At 36.9% G+C, this 25,694-nt stretch overlaps 1 protein-coding gene across 4 annotated transcripts in view; it reads right to left on the minus strand.

The window, feature by feature from the left end:
• Positions 1-5,363: 5,363 nt before the first annotated feature.
• LOC306799790 (ras-related protein Rab-10-like) overlaps positions 5,364-25,694 on the minus strand; it is a 30,880-nt gene continuing 10,549 nt past the window's right edge. Inside the window, exons 4-6 of one of the 4 annotated variants that reach the window (XM_079301287.1) lie at positions 19,452-19,541; positions 15,023-15,124; positions 5,364-5,838 (exon numbers count right to left, since the gene is read on the minus strand). In XM_079301287.1, coding sequence (XP_079157413.1) covers positions 5,764-5,838; positions 15,023-15,124; positions 19,452-19,541 — 267 coding nt within the window. In that variant the 3' untranslated portion in view covers positions 5,364-5,763. Of the gene's footprint in view, positions 5,839-12,672; positions 12,961-15,022; positions 15,125-19,451; positions 19,542-25,694 lie in introns of those variants that run through there. The other 3 variants (XM_079301286.1, XM_079301289.1, XM_079301288.1) reach the window with 3 other exon arrangements.

Raw genomic sequence — 25,694 nt, forward strand, 5'->3', positions numbered from 1 at the left:
CAGGGTCATCCCAGAGCACATGGCACAAGATTGCATCCAGACAGTTCTAGAATATCTCCATTGAGGGAGGCTCCACAACTTCTCTGGGAAATCTCTTCCAGTCTATGGTCACCTGCACAGTAAAAGTTCTTCCTCACATTCGGTGCAACTTCCTGTGCCTCTGTTCCTGCCTATTCCTTGGCATCACTGAGAAGAGCCTGGCCCCATCCTCTTAACACCCTCCCTTCAGGTACTTATAAAATTGATGAAGTCCCCTCAGTTGTCTCGTCTCTCTTCTCAGTGCTGAACAGGCCTGGCTCCCTCAGCCTGTCATCCAGTAGAAATGCTCCAGCCCCTTAATCATCTTCATAGGCCTCTGCTGGACCAACTCCAGGAGCTCCATGTCTCTCTTGTATTGGGAACTGGACACAGCACTCCAGATGTGGCCTCACCAGGGCTGAGTAGAGGGGCAAGATCACCTCCCTGGATCAGCTGGCAATGCTGTTCCTGATGCACCCCAGGATACCACCAGCCTTCCTGGCCACCAGGGCACCCTGCTGGCTCATGGACAGCTCCTTGTCCACCAGGACCCTCAGGTCCTTCTCCACAGAGCTGCTCCCCAGCAGGGCAGCCCTCTGGGCTATCAGCCACTCCTCACTGCTTTGTGTCATCAGTGAACTTGAGCACTGTTGCTAAGAGCACTATTTCTGAAATGTGGAACGCATGGGTTTAGCTCATTCAGGCTTGATGAGGTTTCCAGGTGCACTATGTAAAGCAAAGCAGATCAGATCAGACTCAGATTCACCAGGACTTGAAGCACTAGTCTGTCAGGAATTGTTCTTGCACACTACCTTGAGTACCATTAATTCCAGGAGAGATACCATCTCACAGCATATGTCTCTCTCAGACATCATGCACTTCTAATGTCTGGGAAGAAAAGCATCTTTCACATAGAAATAGTTACTGTTGATTTTTCTTGAAACATTTTTTCATTTTTCTGTACTACATCTCCTATGGCCTTTAAATCTGCCTTCCCATAACCGTTTGTGTTCTCTCCAACCAGGAAAAACTCAGCCCACTCTTAATCAAACAATGTGCATTTAAAAAAAATGTAACTTCTAGATACTATCTAAATATCATTCAGTTGTCTCCAGGCAGAGTTCATAATGCTCACTAGTATTTAAATGTCTTGCTCTTGGAGTCACTTTGTTTTGTGTCCTAACTGTACTCCAGCTCCACCTGCCTGGAATATATTCTAATAATACATAAATGGCATTCAAATCACCAATACATAACAGAAATTTCTTGTTTTAACTGCACCTTATGTATAATTAACATTTTAGAGATAATTTCTCTGATGTCTAGCAATGCCTAGTGTGATCTCTTACCAATCTCCTACTGGTGTAAAATGCTAATGAAGCCACCAGACTCGAACAGCAAATCCACCCTAGGGCAGGCCCTCAGTTTCACAACATCTTAGTTTTTGTCTATGTGCCTTTCAGGTGGTGTTCAGGGGCACAGAATCAACAGAAAATTCTTGCCATAAAACCATAAGCAGAGGGAAAAGGGCTCAGAATAATTCCTGAAATTATTCTTAAATGCATTTTGAATTGACTTACACATTGATTTCACAACACATTTATGCAGTAGTCTGTAAAATCTGCAGAATTTGTGTATTCCATTGCCAATAACATTATTTTCAAAGTATTTCAGATTATCTTCAGTTCATATACGTGCTAACATCTGAAAAGGAACTGTTTACAACAAATTCAATTTAGTATGAGTCTGGTAACATGCTTTACAGCGTTGTGTGAATACATCAAGTAAAACTGAGCTTTATACAGCAAGTTTCATGGGAAACCACGATATTTGGTTATTCTTTTAAAAAGCCACCATGATTTGTGTTCCTTGTCCCTGTATGATTTTTTTTTTTTTTATACCAGAGGCATATTTTCCTAATATTTACAAATCCAGTGGGATATAACAGAAGATGCAGTGATCATTTCAGAATCAGATCCTAAATTTCTTTCTCTGAACCTCAAAATCATTGAAGTTGGAACAGATCAGCAAGATCATTGAGCACAACTTTTGACCAAACCCCACCTTGTCAACTAAACCACAGTACTGAGTGCCACATCCAGTTATTTCTGGAACACTTCCAGGGATGGTGTCTCTACCCTCTCCCTGGGAAGCCTGTTCCAATGCTTAACAACTCATTCCATAAATAAATTTTTTCCTGATGTCCAACCTGAACCTTTATTAGCTAGCAGGAGATAGCATCCTGCAAAAACTGGCATGGGAACCTGAGTATTTGCATCTCCCTCAGGTGAGAGTGGATCATACCTAAATACAAGTAGTAGAAAATTCTGCATGAAGGAAAAATGTATGGAAGGAATTCTTTACTTGAAATTCTCACTAGCTACAAAGAGAAGAAATCAAAATTACAAATTAATCTGACCATTTTTCATCTATTTGCATTGTTAGAAAAAGAGGGAGGAATTACATGGAGGCTTAAACTTAGAGAACTAGTAGATAAACTGTGAGTTCAGGACAGCTGAAAGTTCATCAGAGATCTACTGCTGAAAGGCAAAACTGCAGAATTTGATCTTTACAGAGGAGGAGAAGGAAGTGAGATAAAGATTAAGTTGGATGAATCATGAGATCTTCAATGACCTGAAATAAAATAGAAAGTAGGTCAAATTACTAAATTATTAATAAATACATAGATTATGTATGGACAAAACCTGAAAGATAAGCTCCAAAAAAGTTAGAAAATTGGATTTTAAAGATAGGAAGCTTGTTGATAAGATGATAAGGTGAGAATACTAAGGAAAAAATTGGTCTGTTATTCCACAGAGGGGAAGCTCTATTTAATCATCACTGGTAATGCTGATACTTTCAACCTCAGCCTTCAATTTTAGAAGGCAAATGTGATTTCACTCTAGCACTGGCAAAAGTCTAACGCTAGAAAAAGGAACAAATAAACTGGAAAATTATATAGACAAGTTAAAGATTTTTTTGACAGACTAGATCTGGTGAAACTCCCTTATGGTTCAAACGATGTTAAAATTGCTACTGATTATCGCCAAGAATTAATACAATGAGGTTCCAGAAAACCCAAAGGGGATTGCATCTCCCTTAAAGGAGGGAAGGAAATACCTATATAAACTGATCAAGTGAATTTCTACTAAACAAAGAGGTTTTAATAAGCTTTGTGGATGGGGGAGAAAGACTGAGGATCATAACATTTTCTTACAATGTGCTATTAACAAAAAAACCCCACATGAACAGTCTAGGCAATATAAATACGAAATTATTTGGAAATAATTAGTGCTCCAAAGCTGAAAGGGAACATTGAACAGGATTTCACTTAGATCCATCTTGGATCCAGAACTATCCAGGACCTTTGTCAACATCATTGATGACTGAACAGAGTACACTTATATTGGGAGACTGTATCTATAGGAAGAAGCTCCAACTATGTTGGAGCACAAAATTACAATTCAGAGGGATCTTGGCAGACTGGAGCAAGTGAAATGTCACCGAACAAAGAGAAACAGAAGGTTTTACACATTCAAAGGATAAATCAACTGCACAAGTATGCAACAGGATAAAAAAAAGCAGTTCTATGGATCACAAGCAGTGCTAGACTACCTTGCATTATGCTGATGCTAGAATGCATAAACAGGAGTATCACAAGTAAGATAATGAAAAAAATAATTTAAATCTATTTGTTTTTATTTAAACTGGAATAGTCTGCTCAGTTTTCAGGTCTACAGTCCGGGGATAGTTGAGAACCAAGTCAAGAACCTTAAGAGGAGAGAGACAAAAATGACAGAAGATTCTGAAAACCCAAACTTCAAGGTAGTTTGGGAGAGGAGAGGAGAGGAGAGAAGAGGGAGAGGGAGAGGTGAAAAAGAAAGAGGCAGAGGAAGGCGTTCATCTACATTAAGAGGAAAGGGAGAACCTACTTTCCATGTATACCAGTTAGGTTAGGTATTAGGGAATTTCCTGCTTACCAGACCAGTTAAGTAAGGACTGTAACCATTCAGAGACACAGAAATCTCTAACACTGCACATCTCTGACCATCTTCTTACATTTCATCAGGTGTAGCTGATCAGAGGTTGAGATATGATGAGAAGCCAGACAGACTCTTAAAATCCCTTTGAGCACTATTTCCTTCCTCTGCTATGGTTTTAACGAAGACAGGCATTATCCTTTGTTCCCTATTTACAGATTTTGTGAAAAGCACTAGCTTCAGAGACTGGCCATGATGAGCAGTCAGGAGCAGCTGCAAATCCACAGCCCAGCCCATCTTTTTGCACCATTTCTGCAGGCACATAACTGGGCTAGGGACATGTGAACCTGGCACTATGCTCAGGCACTTTTGGTCCAATGTGCTCTAGCTGATCTCTCTCAATACCAAAATGAATAATATTTTGATATTATGACAATCTGCAAACAGCCTTCAAAAAAGAAGCAAGCATATTTCAGAATGTTAGTGGCATTTCTGAACAGTAATCCAGTGGGATTCATTATTTTGGATGTGCTGGGATGGATCAAAAAACAATTCTGCACATCATTAGTCATTCATAAATGGTGATAGAAGAACCACATCTTCTATGCAAGAAAAAAAAAAAAAAAAAAGAAGACAGTATAGTCGCTACAATTCCTCAGATTTCTCAACCTATTTTTGCTTATCCTGCAGGTTTGAGTTGTGCTTGCTTTGCTTTTGATTAAAGCAAAAGTAACCAGCACCCTGATTCTGCCCTTGTTTAAAATTAAGTAAGACATTCTCCATGGGTTTTAAAGATATTACAAGTCCATATAAAACAAATCTAAATGAGCAGAATCAGGTATCTACTCTATTTACACCTTAAGAAAATAACCTAAATATATCACAGTATCAAAGAAAGCATTTTACTGTGATCATTTGTGACCAAAAGGACATTTGAAAATGCAGGTATGCTGCTAACACCTGCATAAATGATTTAAGGGATTATGAAATTTAAAGATCAGAAACATTATTATTATTATTATTATTATTATTATTATTATTATTATTATTATTATTATTATTATTATTATTATTAATGTATTCTGTTCCATGTTTTCTAAATTCTTAGGAATTTAGAAACATACTCTAGTGGAAGGTGTCCCTGGTTGGAACTAGATGATCTTCAAGCTCTCTTCCAACCCAAACCATTCTATGACACCTATCTTTACATGGTTTGTCACTTTCTCTCAGACATCACCTTTGCAGAGTCTCTATTCAAGGGTATTGAAGTAGCATGTACGTGTCTGAAATGGATATAAAAGAAACCAAGCCAAAAATTCTCAGAGACTTCTCTTATTGGATTGTAGTAAATATCAAATACTTAAAGAGATGTCATATGATTTAATGTATCAGAAGGTTGCTTGTGTGATGATGTCAATGTTCACTGTATTACAAATCAGGTATAAATAACACACACAATAAAAGTGAAGGGTGTTTTTTTTAATAACAGAAAATTAGTACATTCATTTCTGCAAACATTTGCATTCAAGCACTGTCCACCCTATGATGCATCTAATAATTCCAAAATCAGATAACTGTTTTATCTTCACATTAAAAATATGAAAATATAATACAAACATATAAAAAATTAGGTGACAAGGTCTGTGCAGTACAAAGGATCCCTAAACACTTTGGTTTTGAATTACAGGCTCATTTTTAAAATCTTATATGTTCCTTTGCAACACTTGATATTTCCTGAAGAAAAAATGGAATAAGAAACAGTATTTCAGAATGCACAGCAGGTTCTCTTCTTAGTTTCATTTAGAGACACAACGTCTAAGTCATGTAATAAACAGGATTTCTGAAAAACAAACAAAAGCAAATACTTCATTAAGATAACTAGAATACAATGGTTGAAAAGTTTGCTTTTTCACATACTTTAATGTAAAATATTTGGTGCAGTCACTGGATATGTTTTTCCTTTGAATATTTAATTAAATGATTAAAGTTTTTTAATAAATTAGATGGAAACTGATGCTCACTGATGCAAGTCTCATTTGGCATCTTTACATTCTTTAACTGCCTCAGACATCTCTCCTAAATCTGAAAGTGACAGAAAGTGTCTTTTGAGGAGTGACTTCAAACCACACATGCCAATCCTGCAAATCTTTACTCACATGCACTGTTCCACAAGTACAAGTTCTTCTGTTGACTACACCAATTTTAGCTGATTTTCAGTTAGGTATGCTTATGTTTGAAGTATTGAGCATGGGTTGAAAAACTCCAGTTGAAAGGAACAGGAAATACAGATATCAGTACTCATTAAAAAAAGGCACATGCTATTAACTGTCAGAAATGATGTTAACTTGTTTTATGAAATTCACTAAAATTCTGTTTTCTTGCATCTATTTAATAACCAGGAATACCCCTAAATGGAAACAGTTCAGTCTTAATCAGGATAAACTACCAAAATAGCACTCCACCCTTGTAAAACATTTATGTACTGATTGCAAAAGCAGATTGTAACAAAAATGAAAATCATCAAAAGCAGGACTCTTCCTTTCAGCAATGAACTCAACTAGATAATTAATGTTGACCAGAGAAACAATCAAACCCAGTTGTGCAATGCAGAACATGTCGCAATCTTGTTCTGTGAAACTATGAACACTGAACCCTGAACTAGGGCACAAGGACACATGGAATATTGTCACATGCCCAAGAAAATGAAAGCCCCAACTTCTCTACCTGCAACTCTGTGCCTGTGTCTTGGCAAGTTTACCAACTAAGCACAGAGAAGTAAGTGCAGCCACTGGATTCACCACATTCCTCTCTCAGCCTGAACCCAACAGCCATAAACAACCATGTCTGACAGTAAAGAGAAGCTTCCAGAGGCAGCAGCTATCTAGGCTGGAATTAATGAAATCCAAAGCACAGGAAAAAAGAAAGGAAGAAGGGAAAAAAAGGCATCATGTAGTACAGTACTAATCATGATTCAGATCTGAAAACTTATATGTACAAAGTCACAGGGTAGTTGAACATTGACTACATCCAGAAAGATTCACCTAAAATTACTTGGCTGCATCAGAACAAGGGCAAAATATAAAGTCTACCCTGAGCAACAAATAAGCTGAATGCCTCTTTGGCTGAGAGTATTCATCACTGCTTAAAAATCTGGAGAAGACACATGGAATTTGTTTCCTCTTTCCTTCTGCAGCCATAGCTCCAGCTCTTCCAGAATGCTGGCTGCCCTGTGCCAGAGCTGTCCCCACAGAGAGAGTGGCTGAGCTCATTCCTCCCTAAGGCTGCAGGGACCCAGGGAGGCTTCCACAGGGCATGGTGCTAGGGGGAGAAGATGAAACATCTGGGAAGGGATCAAAAGTGATGGATAGAGGAAGGAGCAGAGGGCAGGACATGTACTGTAGTGTCTAAATGCCAGGATGGATGCTGAAGTTGTCATCAGTAAAATTATTAGCAAATACTGTCTGACTAGAATACCCAAAGACTGTGGCTTACTGATTTTAGAAATTTCTTGTCACAATAAATTCTTGTCATAATGAATTCTTCACATAATGAAGAAATACAGCAGGCACACTTCTATTTGTTTTTGTTGTTTTGTTTTTGGTTTTTGTCTGTTTGTTTGTTTGGTTGGTTTTGTTTTTTAAATTTATTTTTGAGTGGTAAGGACCAAGAGATGTAACATTTGAGAATTCCCACAAATACCAACATGCAGCTTTATAGCTTCTGATTAGTTTTAACTTTTTACACAGTTGTGGTAAGTACAGACATCAGCTATTATGACTTCTGCTAGGCAGAGTCAGTATTTGTCAGTCTGCAAACAGAGACAGTAAATTAAAAGTATGAAGACCTTTTTAAAAAAGGAACAAGGCAGAATCAAAAGTACACAAACATAACCTTGTCATCTCAAGGAACAAGACACCACTCTGGTTTAGAGATAAGATTCTGAAGGGAAAATAAAAGCTTTACAAAATAATGGTACAGTAAGAAATTTAATTTCACTCAATTGAGACCAAGAAATAACATTGAGCATTGACTATTCTGAACATCAACTAAATATGTTTTGTTTCACCCATGGGTTTTCTCGAGAAGAAAACAATCAGTTTAAGTAATAAGAGTTCTAGAAAAATTCCTGTTTTAACAGTTTCAGAATGCAGGTTTCACTTAGATGAAACAGGTAATCTAAAGATGTTGCAGATTATACTTCAAGACCAAACTTCATGCTTTCTATTAAAGGGGAGAAACTTACATTTCCTTAAACACTTAGAATACTTATTTGCATTCTTAGCATTTTACTGCTTAATAGTACTTTTGGATGATAAGTAAGCTGTTCATATATCCTTAGCAAGTATCCTCAATTCAGTTAAGTCATTAGGAATGGTGAAACATATTTGATAATGCAACAGTTCTTATAATCTCTAAAATCATTATTTGACAGTTCATCTAGAAACTAGCCAGGACAGACAGACAAGAAGCACCACGCCACAAATAAAGTACAGCCATTTTAAAATCCTTTTAAAAGCTGAGGTCTATTCATCACTTCAGTTTGTAAGACTGTTCCATAAAGTGTCTTTGTGAGGTAAATAAGGGTCTGGGATCCATTTAGGCAAATGTGCTGCACATACATTTAAAAAGTGCACATTCATAATCTAAAGAGATATAACAAGTCATGCATAAAGTACTGATGCAACGATCAGATTTGGGCAATCCCACGTCGGGCTCAGCCTCAGCCAAGCCTTGAAGAGGTGGGGCACCCCCTCTCCCAAAATTACAGCAGGGAGGTATGCAAATCTCTCCCACCTGTGAGAACAAGGCAAGCAGCATTCCTCCTCCAGGGCTCCATGAACACTAACGCTTCCAGCTCACATTTCTGCTCAGCTTATTGTAATTCACTGCCCCCCAAGTCAGCCAACAAACAGCAAGGGACTGTGAAAAGGTGACAAGAACCAAAATGGTACCAAGAAGCTGGAGTTTCCACTTCAGTATCTTGGGCAAAATGGTGTTTTGAAAATACCGCCACAGACACAGATGCCACTGTACCCTGCAGCGATTTCAGTAAGATGTTGAAACTTCCTGCTATCAAATACTAGTTTTTCCTGTCAAATAGCACAGCAGACATCTCACCTAACTGGCAGGCATCTCTGCAAGCCAGTTTTACACTTCCTGCTTAAAACTTCCCTTCTGGCTGTTTCTCCTGCCCACTTCTAAACAGAATTTGTATCATTGGAATGCAATAGGTACCTAGACAAAGGAATTGTGATGAGATTGCTCAGTTACTGATTTTTTAAAATATTTTTAATCCAGGCAAGAAAGCTGGGGTGGTATACAAAGGAAAATGTAATGAAAAAACCCAACAACCTCTCTGAAAGGCTTCTAATGGAGTAAATATATAAATCTTCATTAAGCTCAGCTACCCATTCCTTGCTGAAAACCTACTCAGATTAATTGTGAATCCACCTTCTCTAGCACCAGTTTTTGGTATTTTGATACTGGATCAGTTATTTTGAAGGTGGGTTCACTGTGGGTTTAAAAGAATGACATGATTTTAGTTTATCCATATCACGTCCACCATCCAATCAGACCCAGAGTGCTTGCTGAAAAATCAGAAGCTTGTAGAAACAAACAGAAGAGACTGTAACTGAGGTTACAATTATTTATAACTTCTCTAAAATTTGAGGATTTTACTCTAATTAAAAAATGATCCTACTTAATTACTGCAATCATTTTGTTTATATTTAACAATGACAGTTAATAAAGACTGGCAGAGAACTTCTTGCAGCAAAGTCCCATGTGACTTCAGTGCCTGACGTGCCATTTGAGAGACCTCAGTTATTAATAGTCCCAACACTTTTTATCTATTTCCCCTATATTCTGTAATTCAATTTACCTGTTCAAAATGCAAGAGACTAGTCTCACAATCACTATAGGCTGGACATAGCACAAGCATGTCCAGCCCATTGTGACTGTGAGTCCATTAGCAGGAAAGGCAATCACAGTGCGAACAGGTACAGGAGCAGGAGGGGAGGATATGAGGTCTGGCACAGCAGGATCTAACTGCTGCTGACTACATTCCTCAAGGAATGTAGATGAAGGTCTTGCTCCCAAAGTTTGCTATTCCACCATGTCTAAAACATCTAACCCATTGGCAAAGTGTGGGGCTCTATCTCCCTCTCCTGTTACTACTAGATAGACTGTAACAATGTTGTACTGAAATTAGTTATTCACAAACTTGAGAAGGTGGCTGTGGATCTCCTGTGAGGTTCCTCAACCCTACAGATCATCTAGGTGAGGTTTAATACAGCTGCATCATAAAAACTCTATTTAAGAGAGCAATATATCTTCAAAGTCAATATCCTGCAGAAGCAGCAAATGCCAGAAGCCAGCCAAGTCACTAACTTTTGCTCTCCTGGAGTTTAATTTATTTAATCTGAATCACATGAAACCATACAGGCTGAGATATGGAGACTCCCATAATCGATGGAGGGAGAAGGGCACCTCCAAAACACAATTTTATCCTAAAGACTCATCTCTTTCCATTGAATAGAGATGATTCCAGACAACCAGACCAGTCATGCAAATTTTAGCTGGCTAGGACTGCATGCTAAGATGAATCTCATCCCCTATACACAGGTATTGTGATTAAGTTTTGCTTTACATGACCTAATTATATGTTACTCTTTCCAGAAGAATATTTGGCTCATTCAATGTCCAGAACTGACTTTTTTTTTTTTTTTTTAAATTAAATAAGATAGCGTAGTTAAATTTCGCCTTACATTACACCAGCACTGAGTTGGTACCATTTATCCCCTTTGCTTTAATCTCTGTACCTCAGTTCCCACATGTGGCATGCTGAATATATCTAATGTTACTAAGAAAGTTAAGGAGATAAAAATCTAAAATGGATCTAAAGTACAGCAGTACAAGCATTATGAATAACCTCTCGAAGGAATTATTATTCTGTGGTCAGTACAAGATAAATAAAGGGCAAATAAAGCCTGGGGCTCCATGCATGACTAAGGATAATAAAGAAACACTGAGTATGCACTGCTGGAGACAGGGATCTTTTAGACAAACTAACAATTCCATGAACCTCAGCAATAACGAAATCCGATTTCCTATGGATTTGGGTCTTGAAGTGAATTAAATTTGATATCTGTGATGCAAGCTCCAGCTGGAGTAGCTGGTTGAAGCATTTTTCAGTCTCTCTGTGCAGTGGTCTCTACTGTTCTATGAACTAATGCTGGAGACTTTCCTTCTGCAGAGTACTCTGCCTCTCACCTTATTTTCAAGGAACTACTCAGAAACTTAATTTAGTTTGATCTGTCAAATTTCTTTAAAATCAGCTAACAAGTTCCAAAGGTACTTTAAGAGCAAAGGAATAGAAAACACAGTATAATCTCAACAATCTTGTTGCCATAGGAAAGAAATGTAAAGAAATGAAGGAAAGGCAAAATTGAGGCCTGCTACTTCTGAATGTTCATCTCAAATGACATCCAGCTGTTAAACATTAAATGTTACTCTCAACAGCATAGAGCAAGATCTTAAATGGATTTTCACTGTTCTCTACTCAGCAGGTATATGTTTATTTAATATGATTAAAATAATCGTAGTTGTCAGTCACTCTTGGGAGGTAGGCAGAATGTAATTTTTGGTTAGTTTTACTGTAGTTTTCAGAAAAAGGTGGTAACTTCATTCTTCTTTTCCTTTTTTTAAATGGAGTTCTCTCCTGATCCTAGTTTAGAAAAATCACACCCACAAGGACATATACAAAGGCTTGTAATATTTTTTGAAAATCTACTTGAGAACACTACTGCTTGCCAGGCATGAAACCAAAGAACACAAAAGAGCAAATGCTGACTGCATTCTGGGTGGTGTTTTTTTGGTTTTGGTTGTTTTTAGAGGACTGACTCACAAGTCCAAATAGTTCACTGGCAACCAGAAGCATTGTCAAAGAACAGCTGTCATCTATTAATGAACAGGTTTAGGCATATCTGAGATTCATGAGAATTATGAATAAATAAAATACTGTTATTTTTCAACATGTCTTAGCAAACTCCTGGAATAATCTATGTCATTAACATTTATTTCCACTGCAGCCTTTCAAATACAATCAAATCAGTTATTATTGCCCTTCTCCAAAAATTCATCAGTCAGAGAAAGTTAAACCTCAAGTACTGCATTCAGTTATTATTAACTGATTGGTTTGAAAATTGCAAGTTCTCAGAAATATGGCATGACTCTTTAGCTGTTACCAATGTAAGCTGTCAAAAAAATTCGGATGGTTTTAACGAGACTGTAAATTAGAGCTGCAGGACTGAGACCCAGCATAGAATGGCTGAGATGGAAAGTATCTGAAAGGTCAAGCAGCACTTCAGTTATCCAGATGACTGGGATACAGAAGTCTTCTCTCTCCCTTAAGCCCACTACAAGACAAACTGCAACAGAAGACATTGGAAAACACAGCACAAAATAGTGACAATACATTGAAACACTTGCCCTTTTTCATTTTGTGTTGTTTAAATGTCTTTAACATGAAACTTTTTAATACGGTTATTTTCCCCTCAATCCACCACTGAACCACAACTTGCTCTAAATTTTGAAAGAATCAAGAAGCTTAGAACTTCTGTGTGAGCTCTGTAACTCTGGACATCAATCTTCCCCATTTACAGGAGGTGTTCTGAGTAAATTAAGTTACTAAGGACATGTCCACTATAGATGGCAAGCAAGAATGTACATAGAAAGTTCTAGATTTCTCCAGATTAATACAGTCTACTGCAATTCATCTGAGAATGGTGTACTACCTGGCAGCCTGCCCTGCTTATTTATCTTACCTCTGAGTAAGCTTCATGCACTTCCCAAAAACATGGTCATAACAGACTGTTCTAGGGAGCTCCTCTCTTCTGTGGGACTGGGAAACCAATGACGTGCTTCCACTGAAGCATCTCATCAATCTGGGACAGATGGTCCACTGCAGAGGGCAGGGAGAGGCCTGATATCTCCAGGCATAGGTGTCTTGGGCCAATATACTGTGCAAAGCTGTATCTCCTTTTTAAAATCCGCAAATACGTATTTCACCACTACCAAGTGGATGTATGACTGAAATTATCTCAGACTGGCATCTATCATGTCATTTTTCACAGCTACTAGTCACACTTGCTACTGCATTTTCCATTCTCCAAAATTTCATCAGTTAGAGGAAGTTAAAATTCAAGTACTACATTCAGATTTCACAGTTTTGTGAACAGGCAAATTATTTTGTCGAACCTGAAAACCATGATGAAACTGTATGGTAGATCTATTTTTTTTTTTTTTTTAGCAAACTCTTATCAGAAAAACCAGTGGTAAAACCAGTTGGGCTAAAGGGGTTCTTGTTTAAATCAACAAATGCATTTTACTAAAAATGGCAAATTATACATCAGAGTAATGGTACATGATGCCTCGTCACAATTCCAAATATTTTTAGCTAAGGTGAAACATTACTACAGACAAATATGACAAATTCTCATGGGCACATTCTCCAAATACACACATATGCAAAGCATACAACTGTTCAAAACAGTTCTAATTAAAACCAAGCAGCAGTATAACATGTTCAACGTGGTCTGAATTTTTTTGCCATGTGCACACTACAAACCCCAAGAATTTTCATGAAGGCGAATAGGAATAATGAAGTTTCACTTACCATAAAATAAGTGTAGGCAATCTTAATGTGAAAAATACTCAAACATTTCTGCATGTGCAGAGAATTCTCTTAGATATAATCCAAACACACTCTGCAGAAATGCTCACTTTGCACATACTTGCTTTGCAGCAGTTATGATCATAGCTATTGTTTTGTAGTTTTCATGTTTCATACTAACAATATATTCTCTATTTACACTAGACAATGTCTTTTTCATCTGCAACAAAATCAGAGTTATCTTGAGACTTTTTTCCAATAAGCTCAGTAACTCAAGGGCCTGCCATTATCCTCCTGTTCTAAACAATATTTGACTGTTCAGTTGCTGAGCTTCACTTTCATCTTAAAGTAACCAAAATATTTCTTTGCCTTTTTTTTCCTCCCCCAAAATAACTAACTACAGCTTGTGTTACCATGTAGTATGACAGGACCCTGATTTCAAAGAAGTCCAACCCTGAGCTATTATTCTGACCATCCCCTATGGCTACTTAATCAGAATACTGCTACTTGTGACTTTGTCAGTAATTTTGCTCATTTATCTTTATTATGACTTGAAGAGTATTTGGAGTGGAAGGTTAGTTTTGTATAACTAATATTGGTGATGAATGGCAGTGAGAATACATTGCATGAAGAACATCTATTAATGTCTAAAATAATATTCTACTGCCTAAAAATAAATTGCAATGCAAAACATTTTTAGAGCTAATGAACAATAATTCAGTCCTACAAAAGAACTGCAACTCTGAGGAGTAAGGACCTTCAAGCCAACACACTCAAGTTAGAGATGCTGACTCTGACAGCTACACTATTGATTCTAACATTAATTAACTCAAATCTTTAGGACCTGATAACTTCAAAAGCACTAGTGTAAATCAGCCAAACAAACACCTATGAACCTTGGATAAAACACTTGATTGCTGACCATAAAAGCTCATCTGATTCCATCATCATGCAGCATCCTCACTGTGTGCATACTCTGCAGAAACCTAGAGGAGAAAGGAATCTTCCTGGCACAGAAGTGGAGCTATTCTGGAGCTGTTAACCACTCCCTTAAAGAAAGGTATGGGAAATAAAGCCACAAACACAGTCTTCCTGAATTTTCACTTTCTCTCTGAACTGTATTGTATCTGCTCACCTCTTCTGTTTTTCATTTCTCCCACTATTCTTCTCCTTCATATTCCTCCTCTGTATGCCTACAGCTACAGGATCCCCCCAAAATACTAACTATAGAATGCAAAAAACAGCATCAGCAGTGTTTTGCCTAAAGTATTCTGTAGTTACAACCTTATTCATCCAATCTGTCAAGAAAAATATCACTTTTTTTTTTTTTCTCCTTAGAAAAGAAGCCTACCTTTTCCAGGATTTCCTTAGTCAAGACTGAAAATGCATGCTCGATGTTCACATTTTCTTTAGCACTGGTCTCAAAAAATGGCATTCCATATTCCCAAGCAAGCTGAAAAACAAATGAAGGAAATGGGATGAACATTCTTCAGGAAAAAAAACAGTTCCTATTACTGGCAGCAAGCAATATGGAGATGTTCTCACTACTAACACACTACAAAAACACTAATTAAGTACATGAACATTCAGTAAAGTACTCTATGTTCATCCTCAGTTAATACATTTCAGGTACCTCTTAAAACATTCTTCTTAAATTTTTGTGTTTTCACAACAGCTTTTAAACCAATCCTTACTTGTAAATAACAAGAACAAACTCCAGTGGGTCTGTTCTCAGTGTTTTGATTTATTTGGAAAATGAACTGTCTCCTAAGCAATTATTTAGAGGAAACTAATAGAGGGCCTGCAGATAAAAATATGACAAAACTGTTGAAAAAAAGTGGCATGATGAAATAGCAAAAAGACATGTTCCTTTATGCTAGATAGAGAGTAGCACCGAGATAACAGGCAAGCAAAGAAAACATATGCATGCATAAAGATATTATGGTAAAAGGCAAAGAGAGAAAGTACTTATAAGGCAGCATAGACTTTACATTGTTAGTTTTATTTAATTTACTCCTGCTATCTTATTTCCAGTGTATGTCTGTTACAGATAGCTTTGAATTATGTTGGCATGAAGAAAAGAACACCAACACAATAGATATACAATAATCAAACTTCAAAGTTTTAGTCAAAATATAATAAAAATTACACTAAAGGTAAAAAAAAAAGCAAGCAAAATGTTTTCCTTTCCAAAATGCTACAAGAAAATGTAATTCTGAAAATAAGGATGAGATCTAACTGATTCATTAGACAGAGACCACTTTGTAGCTTCACAAGGGATTCTGAAACTCAGTGGGCTGCTGTGTTTCAGTACTGCAGCACCTTGTTGCAGAAAGTTAAGATCATTCAACTATTGCCAGTACAAAACAAACATGCATAAGGGCTCATAAAGAAATATACAAGCAATAAAAGAATACTGGGCTAATAAAGTAGAGAGAACTGGTTTGCTGATATAAAGTACACAGAAACTACTATTAAATAGCCCTTTTCCTTCCTCATAACATGTAACAGGCTCCTAGAGGTCACCTAAGTACAAATTTTGATGAACACAAGCCAACCCTTTAAATTGTTGAATCACAGAAATAATTTTGAAAGATAACCCCACTTGAAATGAAGCTATTGCCCATGCAATATTGGGTCAGCTGTGGCTTTGCCTACAGAAGTCTTGAAATCCATCAGTGATGGAAATTCTATAGCCTTTATGGGACCCTCTTCCAGGCTATATCAATCTTCTAGTGCAACTGGTTCTCCTCAACTCCAATCTGAACCTCTCAAGCCAGGACTTGTGTCTGCTTTATGAACTTCACGATTTTCTGCTGGCCTAGTTCCCAAGTTTATCAAGGTCTTACAGAATTGGTGTTTTCCTATGTGGTGTGCCAGTCACACCCCTTAATCACATGTCCATCCAAATCTTCTCTCATCAGCCAAATCACCAATGAAGATGCCAAACAATGTGACTGAGGCAAGGCTGACTGCCTATAGTTCCCTGAAGCTTCTTCCTTGCCTTTTAAAAAAGATACACATCATGCTGGCATCTTTCTAGTCATAAGGGATCTCTCCCAACCACCATGATTTTTCAGAGCTGACTAACAGTAACTCAAATCACAATGATCAGTTCCTTCAGCACAACTGAGCAAACTTCTTCATGTCTACGGACACATCCAACATTCCTAAGCAATTTCTAATCCAAAGCTTTCCTGCTGCTGGCTGACATGCTCACCATGCCAGTGCCTGCAGAGGCCTGGGAGAAAGCTCTGTTTGTGAAGACCAAAGAAAGAAAAATTAAATCAAATCAAACAAAAAAACCTTGAGTACTTTTGTTTCATGTAACTACATTGTCTACTACATCTATCACTGCACCGCCATTTTCTCTATATGTGCATAATATTGGTCAAAGAAGATTAATGTATGTGTTTTTTCACTTAACCCTGCTAAATTCTGGGGCAAACAAGTCCTCCAAAAATGTAGCTCAGTGGAAAAACCCCCACAGACCTAGTGGTAAAGCAGTTGAAAGTATGAACATGCATTTGGCTACTCCCTCTCCTAAAGACAACAGAAAGCTGTATTCAAATAACTGCCTTTTTTTTTTTTTTTTTTTTTTTTTTTTAATTCTTTGGGAGCCTCTTGAATAGATCCATAAATAAAATACCTAAATACATTTAAAAACCTGCAGGAATTATGCTACTGAGAAATTATTACAGTCTACTGTATTTTATAATATCCTTGATAACAATTTGGAGAACTGGTGTGAAATAAGCTTGTAGCTTACCAACAACAATAGAATAATTAATGCTAATACTTCTTCCTACCAAAGTGTTGGTGTGATTTCTTAGCGCTGAATTGGAGAGATACATCTGAAATATTCCAAAACTATTATATGTGAAAAATCAGCTTTGAAACTATAAATCAGCTTCAGCTATGAATACAGCAAAAGCAAAAGAAAAGAATTAGATTTCACTTGGCTTTTTCTGTTAGAAAGATTTGATAGAAGAAAAACATCCACATTCTACCAAGTCATATAACCTTCAACATTTTTATCTTTCAATGAAAAAGATAATGATATTGGGGGGTGAACAGAAGAGCCCAAGAAAGTTAAAACTTTTATCAAAATGAATACAAAGCAATTAATACAAGAAAATTATACTTAATAGTCTTAAAATTAAATATATCAATTTTTGAGTGATCACAATTATACAAGTCTGTACAAAATGAATTATTACATATTTTTTTAGAAAAGAGCAACAAAAACTTTTCAGCATTAAATTGAAATGAAATGATACATGACAGCCACTTTGTAACAGATTTTTACAAAAGTGTCAATATAGATGAGGAGATTCTCAGGGAATCTAGAGTTCTTCTGTGCAAGAGAATAAACAGAACAACACTAAAAGCTCCTATTATCAGGATAATATGAAATATGTAACTAAAAATTATTATTTGTCCAAGTCAGAATCAAATTATTTTCCTCTCTTAATAAGGATATTTTCTTCTTTAGAGTGAGAGGACAATTACTGTCTCACTGTCTCTGCTAACAGAATCTTTCTCCACTTTGCACTTGTAAATCTTATTAAAGGAAAAAATAGTGTAACAGGGGAGTTGCCTTGACTCAAAACACAGGGGAAATCTACAAGGCAGACTCACTGGGGAGGAGGTAACGACGTTTTTTTTAGAAAAAAACAGTACATTAAGACAAATCTTGGTTGCATGGTTAAGAACCCAAAGTCAGAAAATGTCATGGTTAATACCCTAAGCAAAACCCTACTACTGCCCTCTGCTGCACATACATCCAGTGACTCTCTAGGTTTCTGACAGGGCATCCTTTGTGTGAGACTACAATACATATTTTTCAGCAGCCTCATTCCTTGTACACAGATATGGTACATTACCACTGAAAGCATGTGAACTATGAACTCTGAGGAGTGTAATGTTGTCCAAAAGGTTATATTATTTTTTTGAAGTTTCATAATCTGGGATTATATAATTGGCAAAAAAACTATCAGTGTGTTTTTCTTTGAACATGAGACATCCTGCTTGACTCACCATGCCTGAAAGCATAACAGGAGGGCAAATTCTAAGTTCCAGAGAACAGATGCATACAGTTTACAGTAGCAAAATTTGCTGGTACATAGGACACACTCTCCTGCAATACTTAATTTTATTATTCCAATTTCTTCTGTCATAGCATGGCTTCTGAATTTCCTGACTGACTCTCAGTGAGAGACATTTGCCATTCCCTTTAGAATAGCATTCCCCACTTAGTAAGTTCTTCCCCCACCCATGGTCAGCAGCTAGAAACTCTCCTGTAGTCTCAACTGTACATCACATGCACAGTTTTGGGGAGCTGCATGCTCAGTATCTGTCCAGTCTTATTTAAGGCTATGAAGAGACAATGCAGATTGCTTTGCACAAGTTGTCAGATTAGTTCTTTTGTCAGACTGTAGCAAAAATACCACTGATGGGTGGCATCAGAAAAATTATTTAATATTCCACAATTCAACAGTACTTTGAAAATACAGTCTATATAAGATATCTTTTGTAGCACCTAAAATATTTAAAATACTTTTTAACCTTTAAAAGAAAAATCTGTATTTTAAAGAGATCAGATAGGAATTAATTAATGTATTTCAAACACTCCAGAATTCCACAACTGTTCTTCTCCACAACTTCTTCTAGACTTCTATAGAACTTTTGGAATTCAGGAGCTTTTTACCATTTTCAGTTTAACAGCTTAGTCACATACTAAGAAACTCAGGAGGATCCAAACAAAGTACCAAAGATACCTTTTCTCCTTTCTGTTTTGGAACTACCCGTTCTGACTCCTTATCACACTTGTTGCCCAACAGTATTACGTCCACTTCATCACCTGCTTTCTAAAAGAGAACCAGCATTAATAAATGTCAAGTAAGAAAAAAGCAAACAACAAAAGCTCTTCTCCTTCAGCTCACACTAACCTTCAGTACTCCATTTCCTTGAAAGTAAAGGCTAAATTCTGTCATGACCTTCATATGTGCAAATATTTTCCACCAGTTACTGGGATTTGGAGGAAAACAGCAAGAATGCAAAGAGCAGAAAAAAGCTACTTAGAAGTGCCACGTATAATTTCCAACCCCTTTTGTAAGATATAAAGTATATGGTGCATGGGTACCATCTTCTGATGAATGCTCCATCTTGAGGCTTTAAAGTGACTGGAAATGCCCTGAATTCACAGACACTGCCCTCCTAAAAGTAATGGATTCATAGATTAGCATATGACTCTGGTCTACATCCAGCACTCACAAGTAAAAGGGAAGGAATTTGCTGCACCTGAAAGAGCACCTCTCTGTGCTTCACTTTTGCACAAAGACAGTAAAATTACTTCAAAGTGTTCAAACTCAACATAAAAGTCTGATTATTCCAAGACACTAGGAAGAAGGCAATAGATTTTTAATGAAGTAAAATTTAAAACCCTCATTGATTTCAAAAGGAAGAAAATCTACCTTTTTGACCTTGTCTCCTCTGTTCCTCTAATCCACTCACATGCATGATGACTGTGAAATGCACTGGGCTTTTTACATCACTGTTATTTTAAGATAAGTCATTGTAATGACTGGAATAATGACAAGGAAAGGGAATAGTTCTGCAACAGCATGTGAAATTTGAAAACTGATATTCACTGTGAAAATCATCATAGTTGAAACCACTTTTGGTGCTTAAATGGAGGACACTGAGGGTCTCAATCTACAAACAACTGAAGCTAATGTAGTCTGATGCCATGGCTTTTACTCTGGAGGTACATGCTGCCACAGCTTCCCTGATGACTCAAAAAGCTTGGTCTCAGGCTGCAGATCTCTTACAGAAACTGATGAAATCTCTGATCTCTATCAAATCCTTAACTTTTGTAACTTTGCCATAAGACAAAATCCATCACAACCATACAGAGAAAAACTTCTATTCATTAAAGGATGAAAGAACACTATTTTTATTGTATTTCTACTTTTAATTTCTATTTTTACAACAATTTGAAGACTTCATCAGCAAGCACAATTTAATATTATGGAACACTATTTATTTTTAAAAAAAAACATTCTTGTCTTAGTGTAATCTAGACTTATTTCATACCTGCCATTTATTAAAATGAAGTAAACTTCAGTACGAAGCACAGACCTAAAATAATGAGTTAATCTAACCTGGATTAACAGACCAAAATGTTGGCTGTTTAAGAATGCACTGAAGCTTCACTCATTAAAATCAGTGGCTCTCCTACATAAAATCACATACATCAGTCCCAAAATAGGGTAAATAGACAATTATATAATCAACTTTTAATTCAGAAGAAGACTGAAGGCTGATGAAGGTTTTACGAGTGACATTTGACTTCACTCTCCAGTTAAAGGTTAGAGGGAAATTGCATACTGCATGCAAAAACCCACTGAATTAATTCTGTAGCTTAATTTCTGTATAAACAGCACACAGTTTTGCAGTAGGAATGTTCTTTCTAAACAGTTTCAAACAATAACAAAATTTAAATGAGGTCTGAGGTACCAGGCTTTTCAGCTAGTATTTATTAGTACTACCAATCACAAATTATTTACTTCTGCTAATAACTGCTATTTCTACATCAATATAATGTATTAATGTATTTTCACTTTGTCTGGATCCTCCACTAAAGCACTTATAATTATACTTTTTCAAAGATGGTATCTCGTAGTTTTTGCATTTAGAAAACTGAAGATTGTTAGTCAACATGATGCCCATTTTAAATTCTGAAAACTGATTATGTATGATGTCTTAAAAAATTAAGTGAATACGATCAGGCAGAAGTTTGACCATGTGCTCAGCTGGCACAAAAACTGCACAGGTACATTGATGTGAACTGGTCAAAAATATGGCTTTTCAGTGCTTCCAATAGTTCACACTGTATTCCTCTGTTACTTACAGCTTGGGAACAAGCTTTCCAAATGCAAAATCTATAGCTAAAAAGATGAAGGTTATTTTACAGTTCTTAAAATCCTATTATGCAAGTCAGCACTGAGTAAGCTCATAGACTCAGGAAACATTTTTCTCCCATATTATGGAGAACTACTATCACAATTTTCATTAATTTCATCAAGGCAAGAAAATATTTTTTTCCAGATAAAGTTTTGCTCTGGTATCTCAAAAATGCCCATTTTTTGGTTCACTCTATCAGTTTTTCTTCGGGTTTTAACATTTCAAAATTTACATTTTACTGAAGGTTAAAATAAATATAATCTGAACCTGAAGAATGCCTACACTATTTTATTTTGAAAAGGAAAACATCATCATTGCATTTCCCTGAAAAAACTGGAGTCAAGAGATTTACTTAGACTGACCAAGTTTTCTCAAGGGTTTGGCACAGCTTGGAGCCACCAGGTTTTGGCAGAAGGGGTTTTTTTCCACTGGGTTCCCAGGCAGCTGGATCTGGCAGCAGCAGGAGCCAGGCTGCTCTGAGCAGTGGCCACGGGAGGGAGCAGCAGCAGAGCCTCAAATTCAGCAGTGTCACATCCTGGACTCGGAACACTGGACACTCACATCACAGCACCACAGTCCCTGCAGCACACTTCTGACAGGAGCCACCCACCCCTGCCAGGGAAATACACTACCTGAATATGAGGCTATTAATAGAAATCAAAAATGCAAAAGCGAAAATATCTTGCTCATCCCTTTTGTGTGTAATTTGTTTGGGGATTTGGGTGGGGTTTTTTCAAATGTTAGGTCTTTTTTTTTTATTACAGTTTTTATTTTCCAGAAGTGCTGTGAATTTATGTGAGTGTGAAAAGTAGAAGACACCTTTACCATATTTGTACTTACAGGTTATTGGAAGAAACTATCCCCTCATCTTCTTAAATGGTGAACACAGACCTACCAAGAATGATCTCAAACCTCCCCTACAGAAAACTGACCATGATGATTGTGAGCTCACTCAGACTCCTCATACAAAGCTCTCTATCCAGGGATACATTCTTCCAGAACACCACCTTGTTCCTTCACCACACCCCCAAGGTGTAGTTGTGAAGGGCTGCATGATATTGATACTCATTAATTACAGTTTGAAAAGGCAACACAAGTTTGATTGTAGGTCCAAACAGTGAAACTGAGAGCACACACCTGATAAATACACTATGGAAACTCTTAAATAGTCTGTATTTAAGGAAGAAATGTAGCATTAATATAGTTTTTCACATTTGAAGATGTACATGGTCAAACATCAAGATGAAGGCAGAGCTGGAGAAGGCCATAAAACTGTGAGGTTTCTTCTTCTTGCTTGTTAGACAATGCCAGTAGAAACCTATCCTTTGTAAAATTGAAGAACAATTTGTTGGAAATAGATTGTCCTCAGAGTCTCTTTGAAAGTATCACATGGGCAATGTTGATATTAGGATTGCCAAACGTGTCTCTTTCCACATCTTTTTCTAAGTGCCACTTAATGATCTCAGTTACAAATGCCTGTTTTCCAGGACTTTGGTGGAAATAAATGAATGATAAAATTTGTCTACTAGCAAATTTAGAATGCAGTAGATATAAACCAATTTATCCCAAAACCAACCTAGGACTACAGACAAACCAATTTAATAAAATGACAAGAACAAGAATTTTAAATTCTCATCAGAGCCATAATGACAAACCTATCTATGAACTGAAACAATTCTATCTTTTGACATCTGAGGAAGAAAAACTCAGAAGAGTTTCAAGTCAAACTAATTTACATTTGAAAAGCAATTTGCTGTGCTGCTTTTATTTAAGTATGAAGCAGAAACACTGACAGACAGTCTAGTCTCCCAAATGCACAAGAGGAACCAAACCAAAACTGGGCATTATGCAGACATGGCAGCAACTCAACAATTCATACAGTTCATATCCTGGTTCAGGGGTCACTTCTTCAGGCAGGACAAATAGAATGTTAATGTAAAAACACTAAACCACTGTCACCAAGACTTGCACAAGAAAAGAAAATTATCTTCTCCATGCGGAAAATTCTGTAATGGCAGACAATTTCCAGCACAGAGATAATTGTTAGGAGGTGGTATTGCCATATTCATGGCCACACCAAGAGACTAGAACAATTAAAACCAGTCCAAGGTATTTAGAAGTAAATTAAGACCTACCATCTACATCAACAATTTCTGGAGACCCAGATGCCATGTGTGAATAATGAATGGAGTGATTTAGGCTGGCAAGGACTTCTAGAAATCAGCTGGTCTAGTCCCCTGCTCAAAGACGGGCCAACTTCACAATCAGGTCAGGTTGCACAAAGCCCTGTTGAATGGAGTTTTAAGTGTTTCCTTTAAGTGATCCTCTCTGGGCACCAATTTGAGCATTTGAACCACTCTATTGTGAGAAACCTTTTGCCAATGTTACTTGGAATCTTGTTCAAAACATCCTGGAAAAAAACTGTTTTCTGCAAATGGAGTTGCTACACAGCTGCTTGTATTTATTTAATTTTCAAAGGTCAAACAGCATCAGCCTTTCAGAACAGGCACATGCAGTAGCTAAAAGCCATGTCAGCTGGATAAACACTTTACTAAATTGGACATAACCTGCAATCCTACAAAGAAAGAATGGTTTGAGGTTCTAAAGCTATCTTCCTGCAATTATCATGCTCCTAATGAATGCATTACAAATCCAATATCCCTTTATTGGACTTGCCAATAATGTCCTAAGATATTAATCTATGAGTGAGTATATTTTTCTAGTAAGCTTTTAAAAAGTGCAGCCATGTTACTTAGTTTCCTCTAGCTCTGAATTCAAATTTTACAGCAATACTGATATGGCAGCATATTTGAATCTTGTACTTCCTTGGACAATAATTCATTTTTAATAGTGAAGCTGCTGCATTCCACACTTAAACTAACTGAAATATAATGAGAACATTACTGGTAATCTGATTGTAATTGCACTGACTGGCCAGTTTTTAGAAAATCAATGGGAGTTTTTAAGAATGCTAAATTGCTTGGATTGTTATTTTCAACTGTTGCAAAAATGGCTTAGCACACTGAACAGATTTTAAAAAAACTTTCTGGTTAAAATCTTCATGTGCAAAGAAGCAAAAAATGAGAGCATAATGTAATAACTGAATTGCCCCAAAAATCTTGTTTGAATGGTTCAGGTGCAAAATTTACACATATTAGTTGGGTATTTAGTGAAGCCTGTATTCTCTCTGTTTCCCTTTTAAAAACATTTGCTTTTTCTACACTTGTATATTTTAAATGCTGCTCTGGCAACAGTCATTTTGATTCTGGGCATTTGTAGGGAATTAAATACTGGTTTGCATTCACAGACCAAAGTAAATGCAAAGAATGTCACCGACCTCCAGGAAGTAATTAATTTTCATGAAATGCCCTGTGTTTTAACAGTTATTGCTTAAAAACATTTCTTTTGCAATGAATGGCCCCATATATTTTCGCCAAGACACTTCAGAAATTGATATCCCACTAGGACTAAATTAAATTTTTTATTACTATCTAGCTCTATTACAACACTAATTGCTAGTTTTGAGATTGGTACAATCAATCATGCAATTTACATTCCTAGAAATTGTTTTAGATTGAGTATTTTTCCATTTTTTAAACTTTAAACTAACAAAAGTACCTTCAGGGGTTAAGATTACACAGTCTAAGTATTAATACCTTGAGTACATTGACACAAAAGCTTTTAAAATCACAGAGAGCAGGCTTGGGCAGTGTCATTTCCTGATTGACTAAAGCAGATCTAACCCTGCATGGTGGCCACAGGAGCTAATGCCACCCTTCCCTCCACTCTAGCCATACAGCCCTGATACCTTCCTCCTGTTTATGGCTGTGCATTGCAGCCCACTGAATCATCATCCTGTTGATCTGATTGAAGATTACAAGACAAAATTACTCCTTTGGAGCCCGTGTGAAGCCAGAGCAGTATTTTACATCAAAAGATAGACAGATAGATAGATAGATAGATAGATAGATAGATAGATAGATAGATAGATAGATAGACAGACAGACAGATAGCAAACCTGCTATCATACTGTTTGCTGAGCTAAATCTTTGCTA

This window comes from Erithacus rubecula (assembly GCF_903797595.1).
Source record: "Erithacus rubecula genome assembly, chromosome: 3".
Taxonomy (NCBI): Eukaryota; Metazoa; Chordata; class Aves; order Passeriformes; family Muscicapidae; genus Erithacus; species Erithacus rubecula.